Source organism: Danio aesculapii, chromosome 18, assembly GCF_903798145.1.
Source record: "Danio aesculapii chromosome 18, fDanAes4.1, whole genome shotgun sequence".
Lineage (NCBI taxonomy): Eukaryota > Metazoa > Chordata > Actinopteri > Cypriniformes > Danionidae > Danio > Danio aesculapii.
Window position 1 is genome coordinate 44220024 of NC_079452.1, and position 24667 is coordinate 44244690.

The following is a 24667-nucleotide window of genomic DNA, read 5'->3' on the forward strand; positions in this document are numbered from 1 at the left end:
GAAGTCAGAATTATTAGCCCCCTTTTAATTTTTTTTCTTTTTTTATATATTTCCCAAAGGATTTTTAACAGAGCAAGGAAATGTTCACAGTATGTCTGATAATAGTTTTTCTTCTGGGGAAAGTCTTATTTGTTTTAATTTGGCTAGAATAAAAGCAGTACATTTTTAAACACCATTTTAAGGACAAAATTATTAGCCCCTTAAGCTATTTTTTTTTTTTTGATAGTCTACCAAACAAACCATCGTTTTACAAAAACTTGCCTAATTACCCTAACCTGCCTAGTTAACCTAATAAACCTAATTAAGCCTTTAAATGTCACTTTAAGCTGTATAGAAGTGTCTTGAAAAATATCTAGTAAAACATTATTTACTGTCATCATGGCAAAGATCAAATAAATCAGTTATAAGAGATGAGTTATTAAAACTATTATGTTTAGAAATGTGTAGAAATGAGAGAAAAAATCTCTCCATCAAACAGAAATTGGAAAAAGAAATAAACAGGGGGGCTAATTTTTCAGGGGGGCTAATAATTTCAACTGTATATATTAAGAGATACATACAAGGTTTGAGGACCTTAAAATTGTTCCCAAAATGTGGTGGAGTTGGAAATGTGTTGATTGGTGAATAAGAAGAGAGGTAAATATCGATGTAAAATACAGATTTTTTTTTTGCTTTTGTATTATCTGAGTGTAAAGTTAAAATGTTATAAAAAATATCAAAATAAAAGCAGGACACATTCTAATGGATGGAAAGAAACAGAAGGGTATTATTTATGCTGTAGGCTATTAGCTGTAATCAATTTTGATGATTTAAAATAATCTATTATTTATTTATTTTTTTAAAGTGATTTCAACTTGTTTTTTTTTTCTTTTTAGGTCCAGCCACTTCCCTCTGTGGGTTTTGAGCCGACATCATATCTGTCCTGGTGCTTGAATAACCCCAATAACAAAATATGGAGGGGGCCGTGGTGGACAACCTCATAGACTTCGACTCGCCACCAGAAGGAACAGTGACCTCTGATCTTGGTCCTCCCAGTGGAGCAGACTTTTTCTCATCCCAGCCTCTCGTTCCTGAGCCAGCGAGTGATGTCACTATGGAGCCGCTTTTGCCCGAACCCATGGCCCCCACGCACACGTCCCGTAGAGAGGAAGACAGTGATGCCACTGAATCTGCCGACAGCGAGAACGAGGGCACAGAATCCCCATCACACCCGTCCAGCACACGGCGGTCCTCATCCTGCTCCAGTCACAGCGCTGAGGACGCTGAGGAGACGGAGATACGCTCATTCATGAAAACATATGTGGCAAAGCTCTTCCATGGAGGGTAATTAGTCATACATATTATAATTAATTCCAATGATGCAAAATGAGATACTTTGCAGAATGTTCAAAGATATGAAAGATAAAAATATAAATTGAAAACTTTTAGTGCTGAGTGATTAATCGTATCCAAAATAAAAGTTTTGACATTATATATATATATATATATATATATATATATATATATATATATATATATATATATATATATATATATATATATATATATATATATATATATATATATATATATATATATATATATATATATATATTATGGGCAACACAGTGGCTCAGTCGTTAGCACTGTCGCCTCACAACAAGAGGGTCACTGATTCGGGTCCCGGCTGGACCAGTTGGCATTTCTGTTTTCTCCATGTTGGCGTGGATTTCTCCGGGTGCTCCAGTTTCCCCCACAGTCCAAAGACATGCGCTATAGGTAAACTGGGTAATTTAAATTGGCCGTAGTGCATGAGTGTGTATGGGTTTTCCCAGTACTGGGTTGCAGCTGGAAGGGCATCCGCTGTGTAAAATGTCGCCACAGTGGAATGAACCGCCAACTTATGCAGCATATGTTTTACATCACTACCCATCACTACTTTTTGTGCAAGTATGAAACACTACTAGCGTACTAGAAGTGTAATACAGCTTGCATTTATTTGTTTGTTTTATTTTAGACATTACTATATGCGATGTCCATTTTTTATTACGTTTTTTTAATAAGTTTGTTTTCAGTTTTTATTTCTTCTAAAAAAATTATATTCATCATACATCTTATTTCACAGAAGGTGTCTACTAAAATGTTTATTTAGTGTAACAGTTATTTTTATTATTATTATTATTATTTCTTTTATATTTTTCAATAGGAACAGATCAGATTAAGTATGTCATTTCATTTTTTATATAAATATCTCAATTACGCTGAAATGATCATACAACATTTGGCATTTTATTTTTACAAACGTTAAAAGAGACACTTTAGTTGTCTTTTTCTTATAGGTTTATGTTTTAAAGTCGGTCTAAAGTAGAATTTCTGAGCCAAATTCTTTCAAGTTTATTAACGTAAAGAGCCCCTATTATGGATTTTTGAAAATGACCATCCATGCAGTGTGTAACAGAGCATAACTTCAGTGAATGGAGACATCCAGCTGGTTTAAATCTGAAAGTGCACTGTGCACCATGTTTAAAACTATTGAATCTTTTAAGTCGGCTCAGAGTCAGATGAATGATTCATCCTTTGTTTGGATCTTTTACCTGAGCGCATCGACGACGATACGGGACATCGGCAAATATGAACTGCTGGTTTCGTAAAACATAAACGTGCTTGCAAGGGATCAGGGGATTGATCATGACGCGAAGATTACTATCACATGCTGCCCGACATGCAGCTGTGGGGAATAGGGCTAAAGTTTGTTTTCACAACAATACCACAGTATACCATGTGCTGTGTTTGTTCCTGTCATTTTTCTGATGATTGATACAATACAATGCAGGAATATGCTTGTGTTTAACTGCATTGCTTTAATGCACTCTCAGATACTCTGTGCTCTGAGTACTTCATAAGCATGCTGGGCGTTTCTCTCCATCTCGCACTGAACGCAATCGACCAATCACAACAGACTGGGTCATCGGACCAATCAGCACAGATTAGCATCACACAAAGGAGGGGTTTGGAACAAATCATATGGGAGTCGTTGGGATAATTAGGTTAAAATAAATGCATATAATAAGACAATCAAAGTATATTTGGACCTTGCAGGAATATCAGCCTGTTTTTGGAGACCCCCAAAACCAAAATATGACATTTTTTTTGTAAATATGTAGACACTAAAATGGGACTTTTTTTTTTAATGCGAGTACCAAAAAGGTTTTATGGTTTTAGTTTTAGGTTACTATAATAGTAGCATCAATGCTAGATGCAGATACATGTTTTTATCTACTAAAAATTTCCATAGCTTTCAAATCTCCTTTGCACAAGATCAGACACAATGCCACTGATAAGATGCTCTTAAATGGCTGTCAAAGCTATCGTAGAATATCAGAATGTTTACAATATGGTGTATTTTTGTCTTTACTGGAGGTTGACAGTCCATTATCACTGTCCACTTTTATTTCATTCAACATTCGCTTTTGTCCTACACAGAAGTAAGAAAGTCCCATGGGTTTGGACCAACATGATGATGAGTTAACAATGACAGGATTAAACATTTTTGGGTGAACAATTTCCTTGAATGAGGAAGAAACTTCAAACTGAATTATAATCACTTGTCAGCTGATGCATGTGTTTGCGTTTGTTCAGGTTTTTTCAAGCACGCTCTTTCACTCCCCCTATCCCTTTCTCTTTGTCTTCCTCTTCCTGCCTGGCTCATTTTATTCTCTTTCTCTCTGTCAGTGAGGACTTTGATCAGGAGGAGAAGGCTCGCTTTGGAGAGCTCTGCACTGGAGACAATGGGAAAGGCAGGGAATGGTTCTCCAAATACGTCAGTGCGCAAGTATGAGAGCAGCTGCTGACTCATGTCAAAACACAATCACCGCAGTGACTTCTTTTAAAAAAATTCTATTTTGAATTCTGGGATTGAATATAACGATATTGTAAATGATGCTTTAAAGCGGTCTGGTGGTTTCCGTCTGCATTTCTGAGGTCTGAGCAGTGTTATTGTTAAGAAAAACTATTCAAATCATTTTTTGTGACTGAATTAAAGCTGAAATACAAAACGTATACAGTTGAAGGCAGAATTATTAGCCCCCCTGTACATTTTCCCCCAATTTCTGTTTAATGGTGAGATTTTTTTCTCTAAATGTAATAGTTTTAATAACTCATTTCTAATAACTGATTTCTTTTATCTTTTCCATGATGACGGTAATTAATATTTACTAGATATTTTTAAGACTAGCTTTCAGCTTAAAGTGCAATCTAAAGGCTTAACTAGGTTAATTAGGCTAATTAGGCAAGTCATTAACTGATTTGTTCGGTAGACAAAACAAGTATTGCTTAAGGGGGCTAATAATATTGACCATAAAATGGTTATAAAAACTGCTTTTATTCAAGCCGAAATAAAACAAATAAGAGTTTCTCCAGAAGAAAAAATATTGTAGGAATTACTGTGAAAATATCTTGCTCCGTTAAACATCATTTGGGAAAAATTTGTGCATGTAGCAATTTATTTTATAGTCCATGTACATATCATGATTACAAAACTAATAAACTAGCTCTGAACCTACCCCTAAACCTAACCTTAACCAGTGTTGTTGCTTTATTTTAACTAGTACTGTGCGCAGTGTAAATTAAAGCGTAACTCATAAAATGGTTGCTTCATTCCCCATTCTGAAGCTCAGTTTGAACTTTAGCAGATCGTCTTGACCACATCTAAAAAGCTAAATGAATTTAGTTGCTTCTGTGTGGCTGATTATATATTTGTATTAATGTGCAGCTAATGAACAGGTGTAACAGGTTAATTTCTGAGGCCCTATGTCCCTGTTTACCAGGTTATAGTGTTGCAAAACTAAAAAGCTATTTTTGCCATCACATTCTGAAGTGTTTTGTAAATGCACTGAAATCCTACTGGTATTTAGCAACGTATGTTTTTTGTGATGTAGGATTATATGAAGCAACTCAAAATAATGGTGTAAACTACACACCTACTGTTTGAAAATTTGTTTTGACTACTTGCCATTTCACATCACCAAGTAGGGATGCATACAATTCCAGTACAGTTACATTAGTTATATTGGTCACTGTTAAAGTTGTAATGTGCAATGTAGTAATTGTTTAATTGACAGTGTGTATGTACTGTATACAATACAATTTAATTGAATTTAATCAGATGTGTTTAGATACATTTAGTTAAGGTTGACAGAAGCTCCAAAGAAATGTGATTACCAACATTCATCACAATATCTTTATTTCACAAAAGAAAGATATTCACACAGATTTTACATTAAAGCGAGTAAATTATGACAGAATTTTCATTTATCTGAACAATCCTTTTTTTTTAAACTGATAAATAAATATGAAACTTTGTCTGAAATATAATCCTCTTAATAAGAAACGAATACTAACAGTAGATGGCAGGAAATGTCTAATGAGTGAGTCACTAATTTATTTGTTTATTCATTAATTCATTAATTCATTAACTGATTTATTTAGTACTAAAGTCCTTTATTAGTCCAAACCGACAATTTGTTAAGGAATCAGGTATATGGCTCTCCTTTGTGATTGGGCAATTGAAACACTTAAATTGGTTCACTAGATTCATTCAAAATGCAGATTCATTGGGGTTGCTTAACGTTTTTGTTGACAAATTTGACAAAAACAGACAATATTGTGTTAAAACTATAACAGAATGATGAATTCTTATTTGTTGACCCTGAACCATTATATAAAATAGAAAATTTGCACTCATGGTATTTGAGACAAAAACAACGTTTGTGATATTGAACTGGCTCCTCATTTAAAAAAAATGTCCTCCTAGATTGGTTACAGAAAAAACACTGTTGTCCAATGACTTGCCTAATTAACATAATTAAGCCTTCAAATTGCACTTTAAGCTGAATACTAATATCTTACAAAATAATAAGTGAAAAAGTATGCACTGTCAAGACAATATAAGTTAGTGATTAGAAATTAGTTATTACAATAATGTTTAAAAGTGTTGGAAAAAAGTTCTCTACATCAATCTGGACTTGGAAGATCATTTTAAGAGAATTCAAATTTCACAGGAGGACTTGTAATTTTGAGTTCAACTGTCTATATGTACTGTTATATTTAGACTAAGTGTGTCTAATCCGAAGTCTTTCTCGAAAATCACGAAGAACTCGTTTAATAAAATACACTTGCATAAACAAACACAGTTGTGATGATAAGTATGCCTTGTGTTTACAGCGCTGCCACTCCAAATGTGTGAGCGAACAAACTTTCTACAGGCTGGTGCAGTCCTTCGCTGTTGTTTTATTTGAGTAAGTACACCAGCGATAATATTTTAAATTCTTGTTTTGCATTAGAAATGCATAGAAATAGTAACCAATTTTTTATATGTGAACTGTCTGACTAGATTGATTGATTGATTGATTGATTGATTGACAGATGTCACCAGGTGGATGATTATTGCCCTGCCAAACACCTCATGACCATGTGCTTCACATATTACTACATGGGTAAGAGAGAGTTTACCATTAATCTTAAGCAAGCAAACTGATGTGAAGAATGTACGAATCTGATAAAGAAACATGCAGACCTCCCTTCCTGTTACAACCTGGGACTCAGACATTACTGGTACTGCCTATTATTGTTCCAAGTAACAGCAATTTCTTTAACTTTTTTGGTGGGGAGGGGATTTCATTGTCTTTTTTTAGAAATATTTATCATAATATATCAGCATATCAAAATATTTTCTGCACAATTATGTGACAGTAAAACTAAAAGTAACAGCTTTTTCATCATTTTCTCATCACATGAATAAATAACACTTTAAACTGGATGAAAATAAAAAAATCTGTTATATGTTATAGTATAATATTTTACAATATTACAGTTTTATATTGTATTTCTGATGAATTACAGTCTTGTTGAGTGTTAAGATTCTTTTTTCAGAAAAAGTTATAATAATTATTACTATGGGGTTATATTATATATTATTATGGGGTTTTACACAACTTTTGAATGGTAATGTGAATCATTGAACCCCCATGTGCAACAAAACATTCATTTATACTTTCTTTTTTTTTCGGCTTAGTCCCTTTATTAATCTGGGGTCACCACAGCGGAATGAACCACCAACTTATCCAGAATATGTTTTACGCAGCGGATGCCCTTCCAGCTGCAACCCATCCCTGGGAAACATCCACATACACTCATACACTATGGATAATTTAGCCTACCCAATTCACCTATAGCGCATGTCTTTGGACTGTGGGGGAAACCGGAGCACCCGGAGGAAACCCACGCAAACGCTGAGAGAACATGCAAACTCCACACAGAAGCACCAACTAACCCAGCCGAGGCTCGAACCAGCGACCTTCTTGCTGTGAGGCAACAGCACTACCTACTGCGCCACCGTGTCGCTGCAACAAAACATTCTATATATTTCAATATTAATGGACCCTTTTCACATTTCCAGGTTTCTCAGTAGCAGAAGTCATAGTAGTTGGGTAAACTGAGAGCACAGTGAATGGGCAAGAACAACAAATAATTTTTTTACAATCCTATTTGCTGGGCGTCCCAGTGACTCAGTGGGTAGCAGGATCGCCTCACAGCAAGAAAGTTGCTGGTTCGAGCCCTGCCTTGGCCAGTTGGCATTTCTGTGTGGAGTTTGCATGTTCTCCCCGTGTTCACGTGGGTTTCCTACGGGTGCTCCGGTTACCCCCCACAGTCCAAAGACATGCGCTTACAGGTAAATTGAATAAGCTAAATTGGCATGTATGTATGTATGTATGAATGTGAATGCAAGAGTGTATGGGTGTTTCCCAGTGTTTGATTGCAGCTGGAAGTGCATCTGCTGCATAAAACATGTGGCGACCCCTGATGAATAAAGGGACTAAGCCAAAAAGAAAATGAATGAATGAATGAATCCTATTTGCTGAAATAATAAATGAAAAACTCCACAATGGTGTTATCAAGACTTTCAGAAAAATGAAAAAAATTGAAAACAACATCAAATTTACTGTCCTGCCCATAGACTCTGTATTAGAAACACCTCACTTGTCATCGCTAAAAGCATAGTGGTTGTGTGCATTGACATATACAGTAGCACAGAGGTTCGACTCCTCGCTCAAGGTCCTTTGTCGGGCCTTCTTCTTTCTCTGCTCCCATCACTTTCCTGTCTGTAATCTCCACTGTTCATTAAAAGTAGACCCCCCCCCCAAAAATAATTATAAAAAAAGAAGCACCTCACTTAAGTGGTATTTCTTTTCTGGTAATTTGATGCAAAGATGATATAATACATACGTAACTACATATTAATGTACATACGTTTAAAAAAAAACAAAAATATTAAAAGCTTTCAGGGAATTAAGATGACCATTTAGTGCATCTTGTGAAAAGAGTCCATTATATTTTCATATTAAAAAGGATTCTGGAAATCAGATGTCTCTCTATAAATCTAATCACAAAATATTTATAGGTGCCCTCTAATATGCATGTTTTGTACTTGCCTACTATGTGTTTTTAATTAATATCCACTGAATGTGTTTGTGTGTGTTTACCAGGTAAATCGCAGCTGTCTCCCACAGAGCTGCTGGAGAGGCCCAGCGGGGGGATCGACTCGTACCTGCGCAGTGGAAAGGTCTGGCTCTCTGGGAAGAAGGACATTGCAGAGCGGATGCTCAAAAACACCTCCGCTAAGACTGACGTTAAAGGGTTCTTCGGGGGTTTGGAGAGCAAACTGAGAGGACCCTTGGGCCGAAAGAATGAGTGGGTGATTTTTTTTGTCACTCTTTTCATTAAAGGGGAGATATTTCTGTGTTTAAAGGGATAGTTCACCCAAAACTGAAAATTCTGTTGTTATTTACTCAGCGTGACAGTTTTGTAGCAAACTTGTTAGAGTTGTTTTCTTCTGTTGAACACAAAAGAAGTTTAAAACCTTCCATAGTATTGTTTTTCCTACATGGAAGTCAATGAGTACGTTTACATGGACACCAACAATATGATTTAAATATGATAAAGACAATACTCTGATTAAGAGTCTACCATGTAAACAGTGATTTTTAATTACCTTAATCAAATTGAGGTCATAATCGAACTAAACAGAAATCGGATTAAGACATGTAAAGTATGTCGATTTTAATTGCATTATTGAAGTGCAGTACAGATATGTAAACACTTTAATTAAACTAGTACTGTCGTGTAAGATTTTTGCATTTTGTGACAGGGTATTCCATACACACACGGCTATTTGACACCTACCGAGTCAGTAAAGGACCACAAACACAACAAACAGCATTGCAAAATGCTGAGTTTTTTTTCCATTCAGGGTGGAGTATCAAATTCCATTGAAACAACACTCTTCCATTAGTCCTTACTTCATACTCTCATCCAATACCTCATAGGGGGCATGCATGAAATGTTCCTGAATGAAAGTGAAAGTGCCAAACAGTAAATAAAGCGAGGTGATGCAATGACGTTAATCAAATTATGTGCTATAACATGTCAAACGGGATCATGAAAGGAACATTCAGAAAGCAACTCATGTAAACATCTTAATCATATTATTGTCTCATTCAGATTATAGCAAATAATTTGATTACTGTTGTTTATGTAACCAAATAGTCATTGGTTATGGGTTTCTTCTGGTTTGGAAACACTTCAGGGAGAGTAAATAGTCTGTAGATTTTTATTTTTGAGTGAACTATCCCTTTAAGTGCTATAATTACCTACCTAGAAAACATGGACAAAGTCAATAATTATTTTGAAAATGTTTCCAAATGTTCTCTCTGCTTGTTAGCATGCTATATGGCTAAAAGTAACCATTGTCTCAGACTGTATTTACAGAAAACAGATCTGCACTGAAAAAATTATTAATAGAATTAACAAAAAATGTTGAGGTAACTGGTTGCAAACAATTTATATGGGCTGAATATAAACAAACAAATGAAATTTATTAATGTTCAACTTTAATTTGTTTGCTTAAATGCAGCCCATATAAATTGTTTGTAATCAGTTACCTTATAAAAATTTAGTAAATCCAATGAATCATTTCTTTCAGTGTGTATCATTATTTTTTCCCCCCAAAAATTATTTATACGTGCTTCTGTATTATGCACTCTATAGTCAGGTGACAGACTTTTTACATTTTGTGTGACGATAAGAGAAATTCCTAATCAATGAGCTGAATCAATTCCACATACATACTAAGTACATCAGTCTAGAAGTCACATCCTCTTGCCAAACAACATTGTCTGACTGTGGTTTGAGGATTAAGTCTTAAACGAAGGCCATTTCTGACATTTTGGTTTCATTTGACAAGCTGTTATAAATAATATGTGGTGTATTTTGAGCTAAAACTTCACATGTATGTTCTGGAGAGCCTAGAGATTTACTTTACACCTTGTGAAAATGCATGATATGCCCAGTTTAATTAATATTCTGCTAATACTCTGTTTTTCCACAGAGAGACAGACAGGCCTGCCGAACAGAAAGCTAAAACACCAGGTAGTTTACTATGTTTCTTTTGTTATATCTTGACTGTTTTTTTATCATACAATGTCTCACTCGAGGTTTTGCTGGGTTTAGTCGTGGTGAGACTTGGTGGTTAAAAATCTGGGTCAGTTACCCAAACCATATGTTGAATTAAACCACAGTGCTCTTGAGCAAGACTCTTCACCCACAGGGATTGTGTTTGCAGACGTGTGTTGTTGTGTGTGAGTTATTAACTGTGCTTTTCTCTGCTCGTAGTGTCTCCTCCTCTCTCTCCGGACAGAAAAGAAGAGGAGAAAATTTACCTGTACACACACCTCAAACAGCAGCCCATTTGGTAGGTTTTATTGAAGTGCATTGGTGCATTGTAATGCAATATTATTGTTATTTACTGGTACATTGTTACAAAGTTATAAGATTAGACCTAAATAATATTTCATGCAAGATATATATGTAAAAAGGATGTCTTCTGGAGGAATTTTAGAATATTTATTATTAATCAAACTAAAAGATTGTAGAAGACTCTTTTCAGTGTTATTAACTGTACTTTTTTATAAAATAAATGTTTATTATTTGTTTTTTTATTGGGGTCATCTTAGGTTCACATTATATACATGTATATATATATATATATATATATATATATATATATATATATATATATATATATATATCTACATGTATATATCATTAATCAGTGTCTAGAAAAATATTAAACAATTTTCTAATGCTTCTAATATTAAGAAATTTTTCTCCTTTAAATAACTATATATATAGTTATATATATATATATATATATATATATATATATATATATATATATATATATATATATGTGTGTGTATATATATATGTGTATATATATGTATATGTGTTTATATATATATATATATATATATATATATATATATATATATATATATATATATATATATATATATATATATATATATATATATATACATATATATATATGTATATATATATATATATATATACATATATATATATGTATATATAGGTATATGTGTTTATATATATATATATATATATATATATATATATATATATATATATATATATGTACATATATATATATATATATATATATATATATATATATATATATATATATATATATATATATATATATATATATATATAACTTATAAATTACAAGTAAATAAATTCAAATAGCATGGCAATTTTATTACATTTTCTTTGAGGAGATAAATATTTGATATAATATTAGTCATTTAAATCTTTCTTTTTATTTTCAAACCTTTAAAAAGGATCTCAAAACATACAAAAAAAATCTGTTTGCAATAACAACCCTAAATTAAAGCCTGGCAGGAAAAAACAAGGCTGATGTGTTTTTAATGTAGGTTTGTTGGCATTCAAAGTTCAAGATCTGTAAAGCAGTTTAACACCAGTCAGGCACAATCTACGATAATGAGCTACATTTACACACTAATATTCATCTGATTGCATCTGTTTTTCTTCATCTTTTTTAAAAGGCACACTTTAAGGTTTTGGAATGCTGCTTTTTTTGATGCCGTCCACAGTGAGAGGAACAAAAGATCCCCAACTACAAGGTGAGACCCACATATATTTAATACTCCCCAATTCTCACCCCTTTTACAGAGCTTTTCTCTTTCTCCTAATATATCGTGACGTTAAACAAAACAGACTTTGCACGGCACCTAATGCACATGTCAGATTGCGTGTTTGTTTAGACTGCGTGTTTGTTTGTGTGTTTGATAAAGCCAGAGGCCGAGATTGAGTTTACGTTTGCGTTTGATAGATTGTTAGTGATGTCGAAATAAACTCGGGAGGTGTGCGTGACTGTATGACAGTGTTACCGTGTTATTTGCAAGTGGAAAATATCGGAGTCCCGCAGCCTCTTCTTCTCTGTGTGCTTATGGTTTACTCTTCCACTGCTCATCTGCTCATCATCCTCTTCTTTCTCTCTGTGGCTCTTTCTTTCTCTGCATGTGACTTTAACCCTTTATCTCCCTGTGCCTCGCTGCCTCACACAGGCGGACGGCTGAGGAAGAGAAAGATGAAAGGTCTGTCCTTCATTCCGTCTGCTGCCCTGGACAATGCTAGAAAGAGAAAGAAGATAAGCAGGATTGAATAGACAGTTGGAAAACATTTAGATCAGTTAGAATAAAGTCAATATGGTCAAAGCACAGGATAAATTGAGGGCAATGTGAAATATGATGAATAGGATGATACACTATTGGGCCAGTATATTATTTGTGTAATCTGTGTGCAGGGTTCTGGCGAAAATGAAACTATCAAGGATTTGTCAGGGAGTTCCAAACTTCAAAAAAATATTTAGTTTAAAAATAAGATCTCAAATCTATATACATATCTATATTTGTTAAGTAATACTAAGGAAAATGTTTATTTTTAATTTTTTTTAAACATTTATTTAAAGATTCACAATGACAGAACAATGCTATAGGTGTCTCATGTCATCACATACAATAATCTTGCCATCTATTGCCATACAATCGTCCATCGGCTAGTAATTCAAGTCTTTTGTGAAGGGTAAAATTAACACAAAAAAGTCTTTCAAGATACATTCTACATAAACTCCCACAGATGATTCCAGATATGCCAGAAATCATCAGATTTTTTACAGAAGTCATAAGTCAGTTTTTTAAGAATAGGAAAATGGCAATCTGATTTATCTACAGATTGACCGAAGGAATGTTAGGAAGAATGTTTTTTTTTGCTAGATATGTACAAAAGTGTAACACAGATTCTAGTCCATGACTAAGGTGTAGAGCAGTTTTACAGTTCAGAAGATAAATAAGTGGAGACAGGGCAAATAGTTTACCAATAATCTTCTAAACTTAATTTGTGGATGTCTTTCCAATATGTTTTAATCATGTCACAGTCCCAGAATACATCACAGTACCAACATTGGATTTGCACTTAAAACATTAAGCAAAAAATAGAAAAACATGTTTATTTGTTTTAAATACAGTAATTTTGTAAGATTTTATGTTATTACAAGTTACATAATACATTAGTAATATATTTTAAAATATAAAGTAATTCATTTCTGTGATAGTCTTAATAATTAGTAAGGTTTGGTGCTCAAGAAAAAAATTATTATTGTCAGTGAAGGTGAAGATTGTAATATTTTTGAAGAAATTTTAATATCTTTTTGTTTTTTATTTTTTACAAATTTTTGTCTTTATTGTCACTTTTTTCAAAGGATTTTTTAAATTATGAATACAATTATTTATTTATTTGTTATATATATATATTAGTCATGTTCCATTCTAAAATAACAAAAAAGCGAATATAAGCCTTTACATTTTATTTTGCCAATTAAAATTGTCCATATTAAATAAAAGCATTTATTTGTATGTATGGTGAATCAAATAAACAATTCTGGGCCAAAACTATGACGTGTAATATATATTTATTCATTCATTTTCTTTTTGGCTTAGTCTGTTTCCCAGAGACGGGTTGCAGCTGGAACGGCATCTGCTGCATAAAACATATGCTGGATAAGTTGGCGGTTCATTACGCTGTGCCGAAAAGAAAATGAATGAATGAATGAATGAATGAATGAATGAATGAATGAATGATAATAATAATAATAATAATAATTATTATTATTATTATTATTTTCTCCAGTCTAATATAGTTCAGCAAGTAGATATTTATCATTTTAATACAATTCTTATAGAAAATTATCCATAAAATGTGTGGGTCAAAAATATGGGAAACCCTGTAAAAATACTCAGTATGTATGTCAGCTGAAGGTCACAATAAGCAGTGCCTGACAATGCAGTATCCACTCAGGAAGCTGTGTGACCTTCTGATAACATTTCCATCCTACTTGAAGGAAACTACACAGCGTTTGAGGTCTGCAAAAAAAGAGCTGACTCATGCTGGTCACATTTGCCTTTGGCGTAAAGCTTTGTCTTTTTTATCACATTATCATTGCACAACTTTAACATTTGCTCCCAAGGACATTGTGAAACTTAAAAATGAATAATGTATTAATACTAAAAATACCACAAGGTTTTATTATATGTATTTTTATTACAGCAGAGAACAGAATTGATAAAAGCAAACAGCCCTTCACTTGAGTATTTAGTGTAATAAAATAAATAGGCTTATTAAATTTTAAACAGGAAAAGCAAATGGTTCTTTTGTTGATTTCAAAAGCCTTGCATTCAATCAAACACAGTGTTTTGGCACGGTAAACCAAATTCATCTGGCTGGCATGGACAGGTTGCATGACATGCCCTCATTTTTGAAAACCATAATAACCAATGACTTTTTTGTTTACTCTTGCACGATAAACAATTTGGGGACTGTTTGTGGGTCACCAGTTGATATCCATTGTAAAAATCTGTGTCCTGGAACCAGTTGAGAACTGCTGATCTGCATTACACAAAATAAAAAGAGGGCAATGAGATCACAGTATATTCAGTCTTGGGCGCTGCATTTTTTGTGCTGTATCGTTGCATGTAGTCAGGGTGTATTGTATTCCCAGTGCCTTTTCATTACAATCTCTAACCAAGTGCTGTTTTTAAGAGTAAGCATTAAAGGAACAGTTCACCCAAAATAAAAATGATTGCACAACCCTGTGCCAGGTGTAAGAAGTGCCTTTCTTATTTCAAACACACTCTGAGTTATATTAAATTATGCCCTGCCTTTTTACAGCTTTATTTTTGGGTGAATAATTCTTTAAAGGTTTAAATGGTTTATATATTTAAAGATTTAAATATTCTTTCCAAGATGTAGATTACTTTTTCTTTTGGTAGAAGAGTTTTAGCTTCATAAAATGCAAGTCGACTGCCACTGGCACTTTGACAGACAAAAAAAAGATATCAAGGCAAAACAAAAGTATTACCTGTGACCATGATACATTGAGATCTTACGAAGTAGTCTACACTGAAAAAAGTGTTGCATGCAAAACTGTTGCAAACAATTTATTTGTGTTGAATTTAAACAAACAAATTAAATTTAATAATGTTTAACTTAATTTGTTTGTTTAAATTCAGCCCAAATAAATTGTTTACAACCACTTAACGTAAAAAAATTGAGTAAATCCAAGGAATCATCTTTGAATAATTTTTTTCAGTGTATGTACGAAACTGATTTTTTTGTACAATTTAATTCAGCAATGATTAAAACTCTTGGGCCTGGTTACATGAAAGTCTTTAAGCTAAGAAATCCCTTAGTTTGAAGGTTAAGGGTCCGCTTGGTAAAACTTGGGTTGCAAGAACAAAGACCAAGGGTCAACAAGGAATTTAGGGCTGCCATTAAGCATTTCCCTCAATGATTTAAGTGTTCATTTAACCGTTGCTACAAAGTCCTTAGTAACCATTTCCCCTTAACAAATGTAAGGGACAAAAAACAGAATTTTAGATAAAAGATATACTTAATAAAATCAGAGTATAAACTGAAATTTCAAACAAAATCTGTCTAAAGCTAAGTTCATTGAGTCCGATTCAGATTTTTTAAAACAGCTGACCAAAGCCAACTTTTTGGGGAAGTACATTTTGGCTACTAAATACTTTCAGTCTATGGCAATTATGCAATTGGTGGGTGTTTTCAGAAACTCCACCTTCATTGACATGCAATTGATTCGTATATCATATCCACAGAGATCAGACATGAGTACAACATCTAAACAACAACACTAAGTTAGCCACATGAACACACTAGAGGGTCAATTAGCAGAGCTGGTACAGATGTATCTGCAGCTGTAAAATCGCTCACAGAGAGGGGTCACACACCGGATGAAAAACGCGTCACACCATGTCTTTTAATTGTTCTAAACATTGTTTTCTATGAGTGTATGGTATGCAGCGGTGCAATTAATTGCCTGTCCGCAATGAATAAAAAATAATGCAAAGATGTGGTGATTCTCATACAGTGCATGTGTTGTGTTTAGAGGGTACACGTGTTTAGAGGGTACACGTGAGCACAATGACACATTTACAACCCCACCTACTGCAGCTCAGGGATATTGGATTGTTCAAACAGTATACCGTCTTTTCAAACTTTTTTTTGCCTTCAAATAAATAAAGAAATGGGGCCTTAACACTCCCGAGTGTGTTCACGATAGAATGAAGCACAAGCATCTTGTCACATAACTATGTATTTTCAGTGTTGGGAATCTGAAAAGTGGTTTTGTTTTCCTCCTGTGTGTTTTATGAACTCTCAAAGTGACGATATCTGTTGACTTGCATTTTATATACCCCAAAAGATTATGGTTTCAGCTAAAACCGTTTTAAATGATCTACTGAAGAAAAGAGTAATCTACATCTTCAATTGTCTGATTGTAAATAATAGAACTGTCCCTTTAAACTTTGGCATGTAATTTACCCCACACAGATTGTGCCACTAGCTGGGTTTCCATCACCATGTATTAATGCACATCTTGAAGTATCAAATGAGAAAGGAGTGAAAGGCCAAAATTTGAATCGAAATCCCTTAATTCGCAAAAGAAATTTAACACGAACTTATTGGTGGTTTTGGACTTGTGTGAATAATGGGAGATGGAAACGGGTTTGCTGAATAAACTCTGCACATTACACCCTTGTTACCAATCAGATGACTAAACAACTTGATGAAATTACACCTAATTTGGATTTGGGAACTTTGAAAAGATTTGCTTCACGCTGGGATGGAAACCTGTCTACTGACACAAATGATTCCTCAAATAATGAAACTTGTTGAAGACTCGTTTAAACTTTTTTTATTTTAAACTAACAAATGACAAAAAGTGTAAAAATATGAGATAATAAATAAATTAAAAAAAAGATTTTGACAAAAGGAACAATTTGTAGTCAGAAAAAGTGCATATTGCTTTGTTTGCCTGAGAATTAGTTTCCTGTGCGTGCGCTGAATTATGCTGTGGTTGTGTGTTGCTCATATGCTTTTTATTATTTACATTTTGTCTTGTTTTTTGTTTTGATTCACTGTGAATCTTGGTTACAGCTGACTGCTCGCTAAACCTTATTCTAAAATGTCTGTTGGATTTTGCATGAGCACCAGTGTATGGCTGATATACACATTTGTCCTTTTTGTACGACTGTTTTTATATCCTTTTAACTCTCTAACCTCCCAGCATTCATTGTAATATGTTCAGTTCTACAGTTCTGAGTGAACATTAACATTTAATAAAGAGGCAAATCATTGTGTTGGTTGCCTCTGATGTTGTCGCATGCTTCATGAGAAGAAAATGTCAAAATATCAGTGACCTCAGACCTTGACCTCTTTGTTTTTGTACCTTCAGAGAAAAGTGGTGTCATATGACCCAGGAGGAGAAAGACGATAGCTCCAGATTTAATGAGAACATCACCTTTGGCCAGCTTGGGTGAGTCTCATGCCATTCGTCACATTATAGACAATATGAACAAAAACAGTGTTCTTTACATGCTAATATTTGTGAAATTGGACCACAAAACCAGCCTTAAAGTCCCTAAGAAATCAAAACTTACCAAATGATTTTGTTCGCTCACGTTGGCAGTTTTGTGGTGAACAATTCATCTGTGCATGTCTTTAATAAATTTTTAAAATTGTTTCACCATCTGATCTTTAATTGAAATCTGAAAATGGTCTTCCTGTTTAGTTTCAGTTTTATTCTCAGATTATGTGATTTTGAGGTAATGGGCGTGGCTAACATATATAACCATGCTGGATCAACAAACAGAAATGGTGAGGAGGAGGAGTCTGTTAGGTTGTAATAACTCTTTTAAAACCCCTTTCCCGATCTGTCTGAATGAAATGCCTACTTTACTACATCCAACCAGCCTGCGGTAGAAAAAACAAGCCACGCCCACTGTTTCTCATTTTAAATTCTGTTTCTCTAGGAACTGCCTTACAATACAGAAAAAAATAACGATCGCAGCTTCCAGTTCATTGGGACTTTAAGTTCCATGTGTATATTTGTAGGAATAGCCAACAAACATAGTATGAGGAAAAAAAAAATACAAATTTCTTTTATGCCAAAATGATTAGAATATTAAGTAAATATTCCATAAATATATCAAAATATTTTTTTGATAAGTAATACACTTTAGTGAGAGCTTAATTTGGACAATATTAGAACCCTCAGGTTACAGATTTCTAATAGCTGTAGCTTAGTCAAATATTACAAAGGTACATTAACGGAAAGCTTATTTATTCAACTTTAAGATGATGTGGTCATATTTCATTTGATTTTTTTGTTTTGTTTTTTTTTGTAATTCAGTTTTTATTTCCAAAAATGAAAATATGCAATTTTTACAATCCGATACTTTCATAACATAATTTTAACAGCTATTACCCCGTATATACCCCCTATCCCCCCACCCCGTTGTATGCACATTAGGAAATACAGCATAACTGTAGTTTAGACCAAGCAAGTAAATAAATTGCATTAAATTAGACTTGTATAGTGTCAGATGAGGGTTAAGTGTCTAAGATTTCATACATGTCACATATATAGATTTTCCAAGCCATCAAAATATCCAGTTTAGCATGGTTGATTTGTGCTGATGATAATTTTAGGTACAGTATTTCCAACAGTGATTGCAACCAGGGCTTAACACAGAGATCATGAAGGGGTTTCCATCTCGGGCCAGTGCGAGCCATGGTTTTCATCGGGCCAGGCCGGGCCAATCGCCTGAGAGGTTGAGCAGTGAGGCTAAAATCATGTCGCGTTTCCACTGTCGGGCCATAACTCGCAGCATGTCACAAAAACCCTGCCCTAATAACGCCCCTGTATCCAACGTCACACAACCCACCCAGTTCAGCAGGAATAAAAAACTCTAATTATAATCACATGCACAACCTCGCATCACTACGAGAGCTGGAAGATGGAGACAACCGAAGCGAATGTTTTTTTACTGTTGGTGGAAGGCCAGACAGTGATTGGATGAGGAGATTCGAGATCGGCGGCATTTACGTCGAAAACTGATTTTGGCTGCAAGGCACAAAAGAGCAGCTGAGCGATGAGCAGTTGTAGCAGTTGAAGCAGCTAACCAAAATTTACAGACGTTTGCATTTGAGGGAAATTGAGAGTTATAAATCAACAATAGCAATACAGGATCTTTGGGGAAACAAATGTTTTTAACTTTAAATAAAATGTTCAGCACAGAATTCCAACATTTTTGCACTTCTGGACATTCCCACATCATATGTAAAAAGCTATCTGGATGCCCTGGTTCACAGAACTTATAATAAGGATGTGGAGATGAACCTATGATATATAGTATATCATATACGTGTAGTTAAACATGCCCTGTGAAGAGTTTTAAAGTGAATAAACTGGTGATTAACGTTTGTGGAAGTGTGGAATGTATTATCCCACACTGTTTCCCAACCAATAGTTTTATTGGGCGGAGACAGATCAGATAGCCATAGTCTTTTAAAACTACTACTAAATATACTACTTTTAAAAAAGTATGCATATTAATATTAGAAAGACAGCAATAGATATATGAGACCTTTCCTTTTCTTGGAGCATTAAATATCCATTTTACAATTGGATGGGCATGAAGATCCTTATTTTAATATATATGTTGGGGGATATATTATATTTGTTAACCAACTCTTGAAAATCTAGGATTGATTTTTCTTCATTTACTGGCCCATGATGGCTGATTAAAGGGGTTGTCCACCAGAATATAGGTTTATATTGTGCCACAGAGGAGTGCGAGTATGCCAATATTTAATTGTTTGTCTGCTCATTTGTATTTATTTTCATCTAGAACATTCACTCATAACATGGTGGCTTTTGGATTGAGCAAGAAACTCTGCAACGACTTCCTGAAAAAGCAGGCAGTCATTGGAAATCTGAATGAAGGTAACTCACTGTTTTTTTACATTTTGAATGCATCACTGCTGAATATAAAATATTTATTTTTTAAAACACCTATTATACTGTAATGTATGTATAATTAGAATTCTCACTTTTTATCATCCTTTTTTAGAGCAATACAAGCTTCTGTGTGACCACATTGAGCAGATGGCAGCAGAGTGAATATCCAAACTCTTCTAAACTCTACTGTTCTCATCAGTCCAGTATTCCGCAAATGCCAACACAGATTTATCCCTATTACAACCCCAGAGTCCTACTAACATCCAGTTCAGAAATGATGCGAACAAAATGGCTGGCACCGATCAACCACATCCCATAATGCATCATTGTCTTCAGCAGAAATGGTTGGTTTTGTCCTGATTGGATCAATGTCATATACTATGCACATATTCGGCAACAGCAATACAACTTACAGCCTTCAATCAACATAAAACACAATTCCATTCATAATTTATATGGAGTTTATGTTGTGTGAGGTGAATATGATGCAAATCACACACTCTCTCAGACCAATCCATGAAAAATATTCCCTTAATTTTGTCCAAAACTCTTCTTGCTACTTTTATGTACAGAATCATAGTACTAAAAGTGTCCTTCGAGCAAACACGTTGACATATATAATGAACAAAAACAGTCTAAGAGTATCAGTATTTCAATATATAGCAACGTCAAGAAAATCATCTGAAATATATCAAGGTTTCATAATCTATCAGCTCTTCGAACATCTCTACTGACCCATTTCCATGTCGTAATTGTATTTCTGGATTTGTGTTTTTCCTGTATGGAGTAATAATAGTGTTTGTGACATCCTCATACATTAAGACCAGAACTATGTCTATTCCCTTGTTAAAAGTGCCTTTAGTCCTTTATTAAGAAGTGATCTTCATATTTTAATGTGTGAGCAAACCTTTGTCAGCATGCTGTCATCCTCCCATGACTCTCGGGGTTAGTCAAAAGTTTGTGCCCCCCAACTAGTAGATGTGTTGTATGGATATCGCTTATGGTCCGTGTTCAGAAATTGATCATGCTGCAGCTGTTTTGACGTCGTACAGTGTTGTGTCTTAAACGCATGGTGTGCATGCACATTGTTTACCATCTACTTGCACTCTTGTGCAATTACATTTCAAGCCAATAGAGGGCGATCATAGCCCTCCGCTTCGACTGTAGACCAGTGGAGGTGAATGTCAACCACTGAGTGGGCTCTTTGAGAGATTGTATTGAATCAAACGTCCTCCGTCTGAGGTAAAAGTTAATATATTCGGTTTGTAAATACAGATGTTTTGTTCAGGAAGCGTGTGCTGAATATTGTTTGGTTGAAGGGATCGTCAGATTGTTGGCCATTTATTTATTTGACCTCTGTTTGTGATGTTGTACATGAGTGCATGGTTGTATCAGGAATGTGCTGGATATGATTTGGTTCGTCTAGTCTTTGCATTTCAGATGATGATGCTGTTAATATTGTGCTGTCTGTAAATGTGCGTTCATCGTAAGCTCAGTGGTCTGCATTGTATTTTTTCCCAAGTGCCCTAATATTTCCTATTGAAACGTACCTGGAAACCAGTGAGAGAGGTGTTGTCCTGTCTCTGATGTGTAAAGTGTTTATAATAAAATATATATATATACAAATGTAACTTTGCTTGCCTGTTTTTATCCTTTAGGTCCTCATTTTAGATCAGAGATGACCAAGCTAGGGCCCGTGGGCCAAAGTTGGCCCATGTTAACTTTTGATTTGGCCCACCATCCCATCTGAAGAGATGGAGAATGATGGAGACTGTCACTTCTAATTTATTGTAATTTTATGTTTGTTTTGTTTTACTGCTAAGCTACAAAAGGCTAACGCAAATTCAACGTTTCAATTAAATGAATCAGATTTTTTTAAATGTACATACTGTCACCCACACGATAGAGAATAATGCAGAGATATCAGTTAGCGAATGAAGGCAAAGTCAGATTCTGCTTCACTAATGTATTCAGCAATGAACTCCACTGTGCTATAAACTTGATTGTTTATAATTTTATTGTAATAAGTTTAAATATATCCTGCATTAGTGGTAAAACTAATGTTATCAATTTATTTTTGAAATTTTATAAAATAAGGTAGGAAATTACCTATGGCAATTGTAATGTAATATAGTTTGTCCCATGGGCCTCAATATTTAGTTTTTGGCCCTTCATACGAAAAAGTTTGGGCACCCCTGTTTTAGATTCTACTGTATGAAATCATACAATAAATATAATTATAAATATATTGTAAATATTATAATAAGAGAACGTCTGAGACAGGAATTAATATTTACAGTTGAAGTCAGAACTATTAGCCCCCGTTTATTTTTTTCCCAAATTTCTGTTTAACGAAGAGAAGATTTTTTTCAGCACATTTCTAAACACAATAGTTTTAATTACTCATTTCTAATAACTGAATTATTTTATCTTTGCCATGATGACAGTAAATAATATTTTACTAGATATTTTTCAAGACACTTCTATACAGCTTAGAGTGACATTTAAAGGCTTAACTAGGTTAATTAGGTTAACTAGGCAGGTTAGGGTAATTAAGTTATTGTATAACGATGGTTTGTTCTGTAGACTATTGAAAAAATATATAGCTTAAAGGGGCTAATAATTTTGACCTTAAAATGGTGTTTAAAATATTAAAAACGGCTTTTATTCTATCTGAAATAAAACAAATAAAACTTTCTCCAGAAGAAAAAATATTATCAGACATACTGGGAAAATCTCCTTGCTCTGTTAAATATCATTTGGGAAATATTTAAAAAAAGAAAAAAATTCAAAGGGGGGCTAATAATTCTGACTTCAACTGTATATAAAATATTTCTGAAATATTTCGTAAAGGAGCCATGTAAGTACTGGAAAATCAATATTCCCTTGATCTTTGGACATATAAAAGCTCAGTGTAGTATAAATACAACCTGTGCTTATTAATCTTGATATAACTCTCTTAATATTGAATCTGATCCGCTAAAACGACAGGCTGTGGAATACGCCAGTTTATTAATGCCACACCTTTTTAAATGGTATGCTCCAATGAGGACAGGAAACGCTCAAAAAGTATGTTTGCTGTTTGTTCAAACTACTTATATGGAATAAGCTGAAACAACACTTGAGTGTCAGGGTTGGCAAGGAGGACCCAAACGCAGAATAGACAGGGTAACACAAGGTTTATTTACAGGAGGTAAACAAGGCAACGCTGAAGGACAGTCCACACAATAGTGAAGGGTGATGGCAGGAGAAAAGGCTGGTGAGGGGGGAGACTCAGGACTTCAGGATGATACAGAGGGGAGTGTCTTATGGGGGGCGAAACAGGCTGGTCGGGAAAGGGGAAATTCCAAACTTCAGGCCAAGCAGTCAAGTAGCTAGCCGACCCTCCGGTATGGGACAGAGGTGGCAAACAGATGAAACATCAAATCAAGGGGATCCACAACCAGCGAAGACTTAGGAGTCAAGTGACAAGCAACACAACAGGACTAGACAGCTGGGGAGACAAGAAAATTAAAAGTGCAGGCAAAAACAAACAAACAAAAATAAGAAATATTTAGGAGGGGGGGAAATATAACTCGAAAAATAAAAATGAAACAAAATGAACTAAACCAAACTACTAAAAATTAAAACAAAAGGGCAAAAGGATAGCTATAGCTTAAAATAAAACAAAGCAAAACACAACAACCGGAACTAAAAAATAAAGAACAAAAAGACTAGGTCCAGACTGGGGCTGAGGATTACAAAAATGGCAAAATGAAAACTCGTAATTAGTCTTGAACTACGAACAATAATAAATGAAAATAACAGCAACCTTGCTGAAAGAAAAATAAATAAACTGAATCCAGAAGGATAAATGAATTCGATATAAAGATCAAAAAAGACTAGTACTAGACTAAGGCTAGAAAAAAGAAACAAAACTAGACTATATAAAAAACCTCTATCAGGCACTAAACAAGATTTAGCGACAAGCACACAAAAGATAGTATGACGAACCGGCAAGGACAAGTGGAAAATGAACTCATTATGAAGAGTAAAGAGCACGAGGAACAGGTGAACATAATTAGACAAACAAGGACTAAACAAGGGGGCGAGGCATAGGAAAACAAGGAGGCGGGACAAGGGGAGCACATGGCCAACACAACAAAAGAGACAACCATGTGCTTATACACAAAACAAACAAAGAGACATTAAACACAGACAGGAGTGACAGGACTGTAAGGGCTGGATCCTGACAGTACCCTCCCCCGAACGGACGCCTCCAGGCGTCCAATCTAGGCAGAGGGAAGGGAAGTAACAACTGGGAAAGGGGGTGGGAAGCTAAACTTGAAGGATCGAAGAGGGCTGGAAACCCAGGGGATAATAACTGGG

General features: G+C 34.5%; 1 protein-coding gene and 1 long non-coding RNA gene across 3 annotated transcripts in view; one reads left to right on the forward strand and one right to left on the reverse strand.

The window, feature by feature from the left end:
* Nucleotides 1-21930, forward strand: part of kiaa0513 (KIAA0513 ortholog) — a 31133-nt gene extending 9203 nt beyond the window's left edge. Inside the window, exons 2-13 of one of the 2 annotated variants that reach the window (XM_056478124.1) lie at nt 876-1323; nt 3712-3811; nt 6202-6275; nt 6403-6473; nt 8523-8727; nt 10424-10464; nt 10708-10786; nt 11967-12044; nt 12489-12518; nt 17732-17812; nt 20190-20284; nt 20412-21930. In XM_056478124.1, coding sequence (XP_056334099.1) covers nt 953-1323; nt 3712-3811; nt 6202-6275; nt 6403-6473; nt 8523-8727; nt 10424-10464; nt 10708-10786; nt 11967-12044; nt 12489-12518; nt 17732-17812; nt 20190-20284; nt 20412-20461 — 1275 coding nt within the window. In that variant the 5' untranslated portion in view covers nt 876-952 and the 3' untranslated portion in view covers nt 20462-21930. The remainder of the gene's footprint in view (nt 1-875; nt 1324-3711; nt 3812-6201; nt 6276-6402; nt 6474-8522; nt 8728-10423; nt 10465-10707; nt 10787-11966; nt 12045-12488; nt 12519-17731; nt 17813-20189; nt 20285-20411) is intronic. The other variant, XM_056478125.1, reaches the window with a different exon arrangement.
* The window catches only part of LOC130245446 (uncharacterized), a 42725-nt gene continuing 29859 nt past the window's right edge, over nt 11802-24667 (reverse strand). Inside the window, exon 4 of the long non-coding RNA XR_008839330.1 lies at nt 11802-12554. This is a non-coding gene — a long non-coding RNA (uncharacterized LOC130245446). The remainder of the gene's footprint in view (nt 12555-24667) is intronic.